This window comes from Eleutherodactylus coqui, chromosome 9 (assembly GCF_035609145.1).
Source record: "Eleutherodactylus coqui strain aEleCoq1 chromosome 9, aEleCoq1.hap1, whole genome shotgun sequence".
NCBI classification, from domain to species: domain Eukaryota; kingdom Metazoa; phylum Chordata; class Amphibia; order Anura; family Eleutherodactylidae; genus Eleutherodactylus; species Eleutherodactylus coqui.
This window is the reverse complement of record NC_089845.1, coordinates 161,055,663-161,069,280: the sequence shown is the minus strand read 5'-3', so window position 1 is coordinate 161,069,280 and position 13,618 is coordinate 161,055,663. Positions and strand designations below refer to the sequence as shown.

At 47.5% G+C, this 13,618-nt stretch overlaps 1 protein-coding gene across 1 annotated transcript in view; it reads left to right on the top strand.

Annotated features, from left to right (window-relative positions):
- Positions 1-12,923, top strand: part of DENND3 (DENN domain containing 3) — a 68,922-nt gene extending 55,999 nt beyond the window's left edge. Inside the window, exons 17-23 of the mRNA XM_066578743.1 lie at positions 197-301; positions 1,776-1,909; positions 3,063-3,223; positions 3,592-3,725; positions 5,111-5,229; positions 5,315-5,452; positions 8,923-12,923. Of these exons, the coding sequence (XP_066434840.1) occupies positions 197-301; positions 1,776-1,909; positions 3,063-3,223; positions 3,592-3,725; positions 5,111-5,229; positions 5,315-5,452; positions 8,923-9,123 (992 nt within the window). The 3' untranslated portion in view covers positions 9,124-12,923. The remainder of the gene's footprint in view (positions 1-196; positions 302-1,775; positions 1,910-3,062; positions 3,224-3,591; positions 3,726-5,110; positions 5,230-5,314; positions 5,453-8,922) is intronic.
- Positions 12,924-13,618: the final 695 nt, after the last annotated feature.

Sequence of the window (13,618 nt, the reverse complement as noted above, 5' to 3'; positions counted from 1 at the left end):
CCCAAAAAATCCCTTTAAGTGAAAGGCGTTCTACCTGAAGGCTAGATTCACATGGAGGTAGTGTGTCTTCTGTTCGCTGTATGCAAATGAACATGTCCTGTAGGCAGACAATGCGCAAATGTGCATACGCTCGTGTGGAGGGGGCCTGTGATTGGCCGTCACCTTGTTACAACCTGTTTCTTGCATTGATCTACAGTTTCTACCATTCCAATGACGACTGCCGAGACGCTGAAGCACAGGATTAACCCTTGTGCGGGGGAGATCGTTCCTCAGTCAGTCGACGTCCTGCTCTACACCCCCGGTGAGTCTCTCCTCCATATCCCCTCTGTGACTCGCTCTCCGCTGTAAAATAATTCTTAAAGGGGTCCTCCACCTGACGCCTTCACTGCTGACCGAACGGCAAAACTGGGTCCTGTATTGACAGTCTGGTCGCTAGGGATACACTGCCTAACAACCACAGCTTTTTACATAGAGTTGTCAGGCAGCTCATCTGTAGCAACTAATCTGTCATCGATTACTCAGGTCTTCATCCTAGAGGCACATTTGGCATTGAGTTGAGGGTGGTGAACGGACATGGAGGTTTAGCGGCACTCAGTTCTCACCTTTTTCTAAACGTAAACATTTGGAAATAAGGGAGATGGAACAATACCTCTGCAGCGCCACCTATTGGTTGGCAGGATTCCTGCAAATCAGTGCTTGGCCCTTTATTACAGCTCTGTAGAGCAATGATTGGGAATCGAAAACCAAGCCAGAATCCATACACAGACAGCTGTTTCTGGGGATTTTGCCCTTCATCAGTGGGTAGTATGATCTGGCTTAGCTGGTGAGAGGCCTGTGATGTGGGTGGGGAGGGGTAACATCACTCCTTAAGGAGAGCACCAAGAAGGTGAGTGAGGAGACTTATAAGGCCATCCATGCTCCTCTGGGTAATATGCAAATAAAGAACATCTCAAGACCTTTAAGCCCCGCCCTGTTTTATCAGGAACGCCCCATTTAAAACGAAATTGGCATAATTCTGCCCTTTTAAGGTGTTACCCCAGGATGTGGTAACCGCATGTGTCCAAAACCTCTCCCACCCACGGTAGGTAGTGGTCACATGATCTTGTTGGTGTATGGGTGTGGTTTCGGTTGCAGGTAACACCAGGATACGGTACCAGCACCCAGCTCTAACATTACACAATTCTACATTAAAGGGGTTGGCCAGACTTCTGCTATTGATGATGGGTATCAGTTATTGATCAGCGGGGGTCCATCACTTAGGATCCCTGCTGATCACCTGATTGGCCACACTGCTGTCAGTGCGGACACTGATGGCAGCAAACAGCGTTGTCCTATGGGAGCTTTGCCTGCCGTACCAAACCGTGTTGTTGCCACATGGACAGCGCTATCTGCTTCCAGCGCTGTGTGCGCACTGACAGCGGTGCGGGAAATCAGCTGATCGGTGGGAATTCCTAGCGGCAGACCCCCACCGATCAACTGAGGATAGGTCATTAATACTAAAAGTCCAGACATGCCCTTTAAGCACAATATTTGATGCTTTGATGGTAGAATGGCCGCTCTTAAAGGGGAAATCCACCCTAAAACATAGTGTGAGCTGACAGTGGAACTGCAAAGTCGACTTCAAGGTGTTCCAAATGAGAATCCGATGCATCGTCAGTGGAGTCCGCGTTTATAGTCCTCTTCTGCGAATACTTTAAGGTGGACGTCCCCTTTAAAAAAAAATGCAGTATAGTCGGTCGGGCACCTTGTGATATCTCTTTACGCTTTCCTTCTAGGACAACTCGATGCCTCACTGAGAGATGACTGCCCCAAACTGTGGTGCGCCATAGGCGAGGGGAAAGTGGTCGTATTTAACGCCTCCACCTGGTCCATCCAGCAACACTGCCTGAAAGTGGGAAATGCTAAGCTGGTGAGCGGCGCGGAGCAGACGCTTCTGTGTCGGAACACAACAGATTGTGTCGCTTACTAGAAGTTACAGCTCCTGTGGATATGGAGGCACTTTTCAACTTATTAGCCTCACTTATCTTGTGCTGATGTCATATCTACTCCAGTCACATCTAGAGCTGCACCAATAATTGTGCAGTCTTCCACCTGAGATAACATATTGTACCAGAGCGTGTGGGATGTGGATTTGTTCTATAGCTCCTGGTGTAGTCACTGCATCTTCTCCAATGCTCTGCACAGACCTTGAGATGTTCATTCATGTAATGCATTAAATGAACTCACTGTAGCTCAGCTCTAGTAGATAATGCAGTCACCCATAGATACCAGCTCTACACAGTGATAGTGATTACAGTGCAGTTACCTCCAGTAAGGTGATGTGAGTTGTCCACTTTTCTATTACTTCTCCATCTGGGCCCAGACCACCATGAAGACTTCTTCCAGCAACAATTCAGCTCTGCAGAGCTCTCCCATGCTGTCACTGCCCCCAATGCCCCTCTCAATGCCCATAGTAATAGTGCCCCCTCTGTGCTCCTCAAATATATAGTGGTCTTTTCCAAAAGTATATTACACCCACTACCCCCCACTCCCCACCTAAAAAAAGTGCAGCCAGCAGTAGAATCTTTTCCTAACCACAGTCCTTCGGACCCTGGACAGCAACGTGCAGTACAGAACCCGACTCCTCCCTCTATCTCTATCTTGTTTGACAGTACGAGACTGATAGAGGGGTTGGGGTCTGCACTGCACAGAGCCATGCAGGGTCCAGTATGACTGTGAGGCTAGAAATGATTCTACTCCTGGCTGAACCTTTGGGGAAAGAGGGGGCCCTGTAGGCCAGTTGTGGGCCAGGGGGACGTAGTCCCAAGCCCTATAGCAGCTGCGTGGTCTTCCATCAGCAACTCGCCTCTGTTTAGGGGCTTACATGGCCGCTCTGTGCTGATTTATTTCTGATGGATTAATGATGTGTAAATGCAGCTCTGGATGTGACTGGAGTGGAAGATGATGCATCACTTGAGTTATTTCCTAAATACATTCAGTTCTGACCATCAACCCAAAAACTATAATGCATTATTCAGGTCTTGCATGTAACACTCTGTTATGTCACTCGTGTCTCCCCCTAGAGGTGCATGGTGGGAGTCGAGCAGAGTCAGGTGTGGATCGGATCCAGCGACTCCATGATCTACATCATCAATACGCATAGCATGTCCTGCAACAAGCAGCTGAACGACCACCACGGGGAGCTGGTGGACATCGTCATGGACAGTAGCGATAAGCAGAAGAGGTAATGAGCCATTCTTCATAGAGCAGCTCCCCCTGCCTGTGATATGTGGAGCTACACCCCGACTCGTGGGATTATTTTAGGCTCTGTGCACATCTGCGTCAGAGGCTCCTTTTCGAGTCACCGTCGCAGATTTGATCGTGCTTCACACAGTCCTTCAGTGGTGGAAGCTTACAGGTTATATGCAAGAGCCTTCAACCGCTCAACTAGAGGAGGGCTTGGAAGTCGCCCCCTTGTGGTCGGTGCTTTCTAGGTTATATAAATTTGTGCGTTACTGAACATTTATATAAAGATAAGTTGGCTTCTGGCACGTTTTTCTGAGCCCGGTCTCCATCTTTATGTCTTACTGTCCCCATTGCGTGTTTTTGTAGATTTGCGTACTCCTGCAGCGCAGACGGGAGAGTCATCGTCTGGGACGTCAGCACCTTGAAGATTCAGCACAAGTTCCAGCTGCAGCATCAGGACATCATTTCTATGAAGATGTACAAAGATCTACTGCTGTACTGTGAGTAGCTGTGGGGTCCCGGGCCCCTCCGAGCGGCTGCTCATAGCAAGTCCCTAATATATACAGTGGGGGGTCCAGGAAGTCTTCAGACACTTTCACTTATTTTACATCGTGTTATGTTGTGGCCTTGTGTCTCCCCCTCATTCTGCACTTGTACCCCATAATGACAAAGTCACTACAGAATGCTAGACATGTATAGATGTTTTAAAAATGAAAAACTAACATTTTGCATTGACATAAGTATTCACACCCTTTGGGATGACACCTGAAATGTAGCTCTGGGGGTCTCCCATTTCTCTTGATCATCTATGAGATGTTTCTACACCTTGATTGGGGTCACCTGTGGGAAATTCAGTTGATTGGACATAAAAGACACTCCTGTCTATATAAGGTCTCACTGCTCACAATGCCTATCAGAGCCGAAACCAAGCCATGAGGAGGAAAGAACTGCATGTAGAGCTCAGAGACAATATTGTGTGGAGACAGAGATCTGGAGAAGCTACAAAAACATTTCTGCTGCCCTTAAAGTACCTGAGAGCCCAGCGGCCCCCAGAATTCTTACATGGAAGAAGTTTGGAACAACCAGGACTTATCCTAAAGCCAAACTAAGTCATCAGGGGAGAAGAGCCTTGGTAAGAGAGGTGAACAACAACCCAATGGTCACTCTGACTAAACTCCAAAGATCCTGTGGGCAGATGGGAGAAACTTCCAGAAGGTCAACGATCACTGCAGCCTCCACCAATCTGGGCTTTATGGCGGAGCGGCAGATAGAAGCCTTTTCAGTAAGACACATGGAAGCCCCCCATAGTTACCAAAAAGCATCTAAAGGCTCTCAGACTGTGAGAAACAAGATGTTTGGTCTGATGAAGCCAAGATGGAACTTTTTGGCCTTAATTCTAAGCGTTATTTCTGGAAGAAACCAGGCGCCGCTCATCCCCGGCCGAATACCATCCCTACAGTGACGACATAGGAAGGGCTTAAGGACAACTCTGTGTATGTCCTTGAGTGGTCCAGCCAGAGCCCTGAACCCAATGGGACATCTCTAGAGTGACCTGACAATGGCTGTCCACAGACGGCCCCCATCCAACCTCACTAAGCAGCCCTTTCAATATGCTGATTGGTGGGGATCCCAAGTGCTGGACTTCTACTGATCAGATATTGATGCCTATCTTGAGAATGGGCAATCCATTTTAAAAGGCTGGATAACCACTTTAATTAACCCTTCTCCAGCCAGCTCTGCCTGGTTGTAGCATTTTTCATGTCAGCTTTATGTCTATGCAGGGGATTTGGTGCTGTGTGTCAGGAAAACAAAGTTCTGACTGCTATAAAGACTCTGAAGCTGCTTCTTCTGTCATTTACCTTTTTTGCCTTTTAACCCTTCACAGGTACTAAAGATTCCGTCTTTGTAACCAACAAAAGAAGGGACTTCTGTATAAAGCTTGAGATTACAGAGAACCTGCGGAAGATCAGCGGCGCCTTCTACTCCACGCAGCTCTTCCCCGAGGTGCGGCGCTGTACATGGCGGGTGCTTAGGCCCGGACTCTGTAGTTTGGTGGTCGCTGACCTCTTCTTTTTACTTTCTCACTTAGAAGTCGCAGCTCTGGGTGTCGTGTAAAGGCGGCAATGAGATCTGCGTGTTCGACATGAGGGATTTCTCCAGGCCGCCTTACAAGATCCTTCTCCAGGACTGCACACTCATCACCTGTATGCTGAAGGTGAAGCAGCAGGTACCGAGGGCCGTTCCCAACATGGTCTCACTCCAAGTGCTTTTGCTGCAGAATTTGTCAATGTGCCCCTTTTTGGTACTTGGCCTGTTAGTCTTATGGCTGTTTTCTTCCAATAACAGCGCCACCCCTGTCCACAGGTTGTGTATAGTACTGCAGTTAAACCCCATTCACTTCAGTAAGACTGAGCTGCAATACCCGACACAACCTATAGACAAGTCAGGTGCAGTTTTTGCAGCCATGTTTTTCTAATCCTGGACAACCCCTTAAAGGTGTCACTGTATAGGTGCGATGGCTTCGTTAGTTTCAACCTGGGGGTCCCACTGTATGGTTACCATGACCTTGTCTTGGTACCAGGTGGATAATATTACCTGCAGTCGTTCTTCTCGGCCATTCCTACAATCTGCTGGTTCCGGGTCCCATTTTTGGGCATCCAGGATGTTCACTGTCTTTTTTTCTAATTAGCTAGTGCATACTGTGCACTGCTGTGATTGGCCAGTGTTGATCACATGAGTAGCACTGGCCAATCACAGAGCAGGTGTAGTGCATTGGTAGTCTAAGGGTCCTTTTACACGGAGCAGTTAATTTTTGGAATGAATGAACGTTTTTGTCATTTTCTGTTACAGCTCATTCAGTCCATCGTTGGCCTGTCGGGGTCTGGAAAAAGTCTGCGAACGACTAAATGATCGCCTTTTACTGGCAAACGATGACCTTTATTCTTGCACAAAATGAACGATAAGCAAATGAATTATCATTAACCCTTCAATCGTCGTCCAGATTTACACTCGGCAATTATCGTTAATTCTTGCACAATTCAACAATTATGTGAATGCAAGCATTCCATGTAAAACAGCCCAAGCGCTGCCAATGCACTATGGGGGTTAGGTAATCTGAAGATTGTGTCGGCCATCTTGGACAACTGATAACAGGACCTAAAAGTGGCCGATCAGAGAGATGGCATAGAACAGTGATGGCGAACCTTTTAGTGACCGAGTGCCCAAACTGCCACCCAAAATGCACTTATTTATGGCAAAGTGCTAATATGTCGGGGGGCGGCGCTGTGTTTTATTACCTTGCTGGAATACCATTGGTGCGGATTTTGACTGGAAATCAGTTACGTACCCGCAGCTGATGTCATACGGCGCTCCCCTTACCTCCTCCGTAGGCTTCCTGATGTCAGTGCTCGCCGGCTTCTGGTTCTTAGCGGCCCGTAGTGGCATCACCTGACCAGCAGTGCCGCACCTGACAAGGCCGCTGGAAACCAGAAGCCGGGGAGCGCTGACAGCAGAAAGCTTATGGAGGAGGTGAGGGGGAGCGCCGCATGGTATGACATCGGCTGATTTCTTGTCAAAATCCATAACAATAGTGCAGATTATGACACTGCTTTTGATGCAGAAATTGCCACAGAAAGTTTTGCCGCTAACATTCTGCAGAGTTTCCACCATATGTAAACATACCCTAAGTCAGCTTGAGGTACGCTGCCATGTGCAGAGGGCTTCAGTAGTAGTAGTGCCCCCCACAGTGGCTTCAGTAGTAGTAGTGCCCCTCCACAGTGGTCTCTGTAGTAGTAGTGCCCCCCACAGTGGCCTCAGTAGTAGTAGTGCCCCCCACAGTGGCCTCAGTAGTAGTAGTGCCCCCCACAGTGGCCTCAGTAGTAGTAGTGCCCCTCCACAGTGGCCTCAGTAGTAGTAGTGCCCCTCCACAGTGGCCTCAGTAGTAGTAGTGCCCCTCCACAGTGGCCTCAGTAGTAGTAGTGCCCCTCCACAGTGGCCTCAGTAGTAGTAGTGCCCCTCCACAGTGGCCTCAGTAGTAGTAGTAGTGCCCCCCACAGTGGCCTCAGTAGTAGTAGTGCCCCCCCACAGTGGCCTCAGTAGTAGTAGTAATGCCCCCCACAGTGGCCTCAGTAGTAGTAGTAATGCCCCCCACAGTGGCCTCAGTAGTAGTAGTAGTAGTGCCCCCCACAGTGGCCTCAGTAGTAGTAGTGCATCCCACAGTGGCCTCAGTAGTAGTAGTGCCCCCCACAGTGGCCTCAGTAGTAGGAATAGTGACCACAGTAGTAATAGTGCCCCCCACAGTGGCCCCAGTAGCAGTAATAGTGCCCCCCACAGTGGCCCCAGTAGTAGTAATAGTGACCCCAGTAGTAATAGTGACCCCCCCCCACAGTGCCCCCAGTAGTAATAGTGACCCCCACAGTGGCCCCCAGTAGTAATAGTGACCCCCACAGTGGCCCCCAGTAATAACCCCCTCAGTAGCAATATTAACACAACAATAGTAATATTAACTCCCACAGTAGCCGCAGTAGTAATATTAACCCCTCTCTGTAGGCCCAGTAATAAAAGTAGCCCCCTCAGCAGCCCCAGTAGTAATAGTCCCTCTCAACCCATAATTACCTTCTCCTTGCAGTCAGCGCCGCTCCTCCTCTTCTCAGCGGTGACCCCGGGTGCACATTGATGTCAGTGTGTGTGCCCGGAACGTTTCCTCTCTTGTCCTCTTATGTGGAACTAAGGAGGAGAGGACTCAGTGGAAGAGGATCCCGGCTGCACACTAACATCAGAGTGTGCGCCGGGATCAGCGCTGCCAGCTGCGCCGCTGCATGATTACTGGTGGGGAGCTGTGGCTCCCCAGCCTGTAATCACTATCGTAGTGACTGGCCGATGGCGGCGCTTGCCAGCAGGGAGGGCTCTGCATGCCATCGGTTCACCACCACTGGCATAGAAGAACAACTGCAGGTAATATTTCCCCTCCGGTCTTGGTACAAGATTTTGTTCTGAATCCAGAATCGGAGCGCCGCTTTAAAGAAGAATGCCATCACTTCTTTCTGTTGTGAATGACGTTTCCTTGGAAGGGTAGTCCTCACACTATGTTGGGGCACACCTCCCAACCGGTCCATTTTTCATGGTATTCTTCTACATAAAACGTCGCTATTGGCCGGGTTTATGTAACTATACATATGGTAAGTGTTACCTGGATATTGCAGGGTGGGCAAGGGGTGGGGTAGGAGTCTGTCGAGAATGGGGATGCAAATATTAGCGAAATGTTTGTTGGTGGGTGTACGCACGATAAAGAAGGGGGCCTGTCTATTGGGGACCGCCCAGAGACGTGTTTTTATGCTTCTGGGCCACAATGCAAAATCGATAACAGGGCCCTGACATCATATTGCCTTATTTATATTACTACTCTCCTTGTATGGGGAAGAGAGACCTTATGGGGCCCTTAAGGCTCCAGGGCCAAGTATGACTGCATCCTCTGTGCCCATTACACCCCTCGGACCACCCCTTTATCAGCTGGTGTGGAGAGCTGATGCACGCAGTGTTTTTTTACTCATGGTTGTCCACTGATGTGACCCGGATTCGTGAGTTATGGTAACAATCCGACGACGTATCTGGTAATCTATGTGGTCTGCTTGCTAACTGCTGCGTAGGGAGAATTACATGGAGTTCCCCTTTAATAAGACCTTCTCCATCTTTTCCTAGATCTGGGTCGGCAGTAAGGGGATCTCACAAGGTAAATCGAAAGGGAAGATCTACGTCATCGATGCCGAGAAGAAGACGGTGGAGAAGGAGCTGGTCGCACACATGGACATAGTAAAGTCCTTGTGTTCTGCAGAGGACCGGTACGTCCTAAGCGGCTCCGGAGATCAAGATGGGAAGGTGGCCATCTGGAAGGTGGAGTGAAGCCAAGGAGGAGCAGGTTTGGAGAATCCGCCACAAGGATGGTGGACATATCCTCGCCTGTATTTCTTCTAAAACAAAAGTCAAGAAGAAGGAAGTATTTACGTCTTTTGATATTCCTGGGGGCCAAGTTGGTGGAACCAAACCAGAGCGGGGCAAAAGTCAGGAATATGCCTTGATTTCTCATTCATGTAGGCAGGGTGCATCACAGATGATGAGATTTGGTCGGTTCCTGACTTTTGACTCGCTCTGTACTACTATAAATGTGGCGAAGAGAGAGCCGAAACCCAGCAACAAAGCTCAAGATAACATGGAGGAGATGTTGGACTTCCTCTGTTACAGCAGCTGCTAATGCTGTAGCGCATTACTTAGAACCATCTGGAAGGGGAAACTACCTGGACTAAATCTATTACTGCCCCCTAAAGGGAGGATGAGATGATTACACTAAGATTCTGTTTATAACCAGGACTGGTCTTGTGGTTGCCCTTGTAGTTGCCATATACATTTTAGTACCTGGTATTGGAAGGGGGATTGCTAATAGATGACTCTGGTGATCCCAAATACTTGCGATCCCCCATGATGTAAACCCTCCCTGAAATCTGGATGAGTGCGGAGGGGTCTTACTGGCCCTTCATACTGGTGAGATCAATCCGTGGCTGCCAGGTCACCCGGGACGTTTCTACGATGCAACTTCATATTTGGTTATCTTTAGGTCATCATCACTTTATAATTCAGCTTTCCGTTATTAATTTACGCACTATTGGATTTTCTGGACTATCAGGTATTCATAAACCTGAAATTCCTGCAGTCTGGTATAAACCCAAAGGTGATCAACTACTGAAGGTTTTCTGCATCTCCGCTCTGCTATATCTAACAAACTACTAAGCCTTTATGCGTTGCACTAATTCGGCTCCGCCGCCCCTGACCGACTCGGCTTTGGGCGATCGGCAATCCTAACTCTGCTACATCTTGGACACTTGGATTTGTAGCATCTGCTGTAGCAATCTCAGGTCTTCGGCATCTGTCGACAACTCTGTTACTCGGGCTGCAGAGCTGAAGGGGCCAATCGGAGACGTTTCTTGGAAGGGGAACAGCGACTCAACCACAAGTATGTCCCCAAGCGGTCGTATATCCTGGACACGAGCGCGGGAAGCTCGAAAAAAGTCGAAATCGCACTACATATGATCACACTATTGCTAAGACCAGCATTTTTAATAACAGTCTTAGTATACATTTCCCTGCTTATGACTAATAACGACAACATAAAGTGGTTCGTCAGACGTTACTATTGATAAGCAGGGACCCCGCAACCATCACTAGAGAGCTGGGGACCCCTTAAACACACCGCGCGCTGCACAATCATAAAGGACAGGGAGGTGATGTCTGCCAACTCTTCACTTTATAGACCTTTTCTGTAAATCTTTATCATTATACAGTAAAGCGTTCTATAACCTTCTCATATACGCTTTCACTCCATCACCATTTTCAAGATCTCCGCTTGCTGCCAGTGATTCTTTTTCACATCTACAAGCTGAAAACCTTCTGTTACAGTCCAGCCAATCCTCTATAAGCCTGGAATCCAGAATGATACATGTTATCAGCTATGATACATTGTAGCAAACCATCAGGAAAGGCTGCTAAGTTTACATTTCTAACAATTCCTCAGCTGTGAAGAGTATTACTGTAGTTCACAACAGGTTTGCAGCTTCTGGATGTGAACCATTAACCCCTTCCTGTCACAGGATGTAAGTTTTTACCTCCTGACTGGGAACGGGGTTCGTGCAAATGTATGTAAACTTGCGTCCTATGGATGGTGTGGGCTCAGAACTAGCAACAGCGGGGATCTGGGAGAACAATGATCCCTGCTGTTAATCACTTACATTCCATGATCAATGTTGATCACAGCAGGTAGAGGGTTCACAGAGGGAGGGCGCTTCCTCTGTGACATTATTGGCTTGCTGCAATGGAATCGCAGCGGGCCGATGGTAAAAAAAAACATAATACATAAAGTAGAAAAAAAAAACCTTCTCTTGTTCACTTTTCCTTCTTTCTTAAAATAAAACAATAAAGTCCCCCGTTTGGTATCGTTGCACCCGTACAATAAATTCAGCACTTCTTATGCAGAATGGCAAACTGTATTAAAATGATACAAAAAAATGAGCCAAAATGCTTGCTTTTTTTGTTCATTTTATCTCCCAAAAAACTGCAATAAAAGTAATCCTAAAGTCCAGAAATACCACAAAATGGTCCCAATATAAACTACAGCACATCATGTGAAAAACAAGCCGTCAGAGAGCTCCGGACATGGAGAAGTTAAATAGTTTGGGGACTTTGAATGCAGCGATGTAAAAAAATAATTTCCAAAAACAGGGGTTTTATTGTGCAAAAGTTGAAAAACCTAAAAAAAATATATAATTTTGGTATTTTCATAATCGTACCGACCCACAGAAAAAACTCTCATGTCATTTATGCTGCATGATTAACTGTGTAAAAACAAACGAAAAACATTGGCAGAAATGAAAAATACATTTAAAATACATTCTATGTACCCCAAAAATGGTACCAACAAAAACTACAGTTCGCCAAGCAAAAAACAAGCCCCCATACGGCCGCGCGAATGGAAAATGATTAAAAATTATGGTTTTTAAAAAGTGGAGATAAAAATCCCCAGAAAATCATTGCATCCTTTGACCAAAATAGAGATGTGGGGGGTAGAAGGGCTGCACCACAATTGCAAGTTATCGTTTATCCACAGGATGTCCACAGGATAGGGGATAACTTGCTGATCAGTGGGGGTCCTGTGTCCCCCTTACTATGGAGTTACTGCACCCCCTGCAATGAGGCAGAGACTAAATGGGAGTGCGAGTTGTGCAAGCGCCGAGCGGGTGCCATAGGGTTATGTCCATCAGTCCCATTGAAATGAATAGAGCACTAATGCGCATGCTCAGCTACAGCGCCATTCGCAGTGATGTCACTTCGGCGGAAGAAGCGACACCCACTACCCTTCCCCATTGACAGAAGAGTGAGACACGGGACTCCTGTTCTCGAGATCGGCAGGGGTTCAGCAAGTTTTTCCCTATGCTGTGGTACAAGTGTGGTACAATCCTGTTTAATGTTCCCATTGGCTGATGACAAGCAGAGATCCTAAAATGTATCTAGAAAGTGATAAAGTTGCAGAACTTTTCGTGCCCCCCCACCTATCATTTCCCCTCCTTCCCCATTTCCCCTCCTTCCCCATTTCCCCTCCTTCCCCATTTCCTCTCCTTCCCCATTTCCCCTGACTATAAATGTTATGCTGTATTTCTGGCCGTTGTCCCTCTTGCCTTGGGTTAATCCAAAGATTACAGCACTTTAAAAGGGGATCCAGACCAAATAATTTTCTCTAATGCCAGAAGATTGCAATCGATGCTCTCAACGCATTTAAGTGTCCAAAAAGGGACCAAAGAGCAGCGGACCCTTCATAGGTGCAGTCACAGCCCTGCAGTCTTCTGGGAGCAGAGAAGATGAACCGTGTTTTACTTTTACCCTTTTTTGTGCCTTTTGACTGATCATCCTGCATTTCCAGGTCTCCCCATTAGGTGGCGCAGGAGAACAGTCTGAGCATTTGGTCAGATGCTTTCTATGGAAATGCTGCTACTATTTTTCTAGATAACGTACTGTTCCTTTAAATGTTTTTTTTTATTCTCCAATTTGTCTGAATTGTGTAATTCCAGGATATTTTTATGTCCTGACGGGAGAGTTATGTTATATTTATACACACGTGTCATAAGATGCTGTACAGAATAAATGTGTACTGGACCATCGGATGCTGTTTGGGTTTTTTATTCTTTTTTTTTGCTAATTGCAAGTGCGTTAAATGTGGCCGCGACAGGAATACCTCCGCATCAGGTGGCTGGGAGCGCGAAAACAGCGAGGGCAGCTGTTCTACTCTTTCCCTAACCTTCATAGAAGTGGGTGAGAGTCTCGGAAACCGCGCAGCTTAGGCCCCTCCCACACGAGCGTATTGTCATTGCGCGTCGCCAATAGCCCATTGATTTCTGTTGGGTCATGCACATTTGGGTATGTGTGCATACACGCCCAGATAGTACTTGCTGCATGCTTGCTTCTCCTGCGCGGCGCCTGGCTACTTACGGCCGTGTGAGCCCGGCATTACTCTGCTGCACTCCTTCCACCCCCATTCACTTCTATGGGAAGTAAGTGAACAAAAGAGAAATGTAATCCCATCAGTATTTGGGGTGACGCCTTTAGCCTTCACAACAGCATCAGTTCTTCTAGGTTACACTTGCACACAGTTTTTGAAGGAACTTGACAGGTAGGTTATTCCAGACATCTTAGGAGGATTGGAGCGAGGTGACATCCACAGAAAATCTGTGCTCAGTTCTCCGTCTCTTCATATAATCCCAGACAGACTGAAGGATGATGTAAGATCCGGGCTCTGTGGGGCCAAATCATCACTTCCAGGACTCCCTGTTCTGCTTTATGGTGTAGATATTACTGA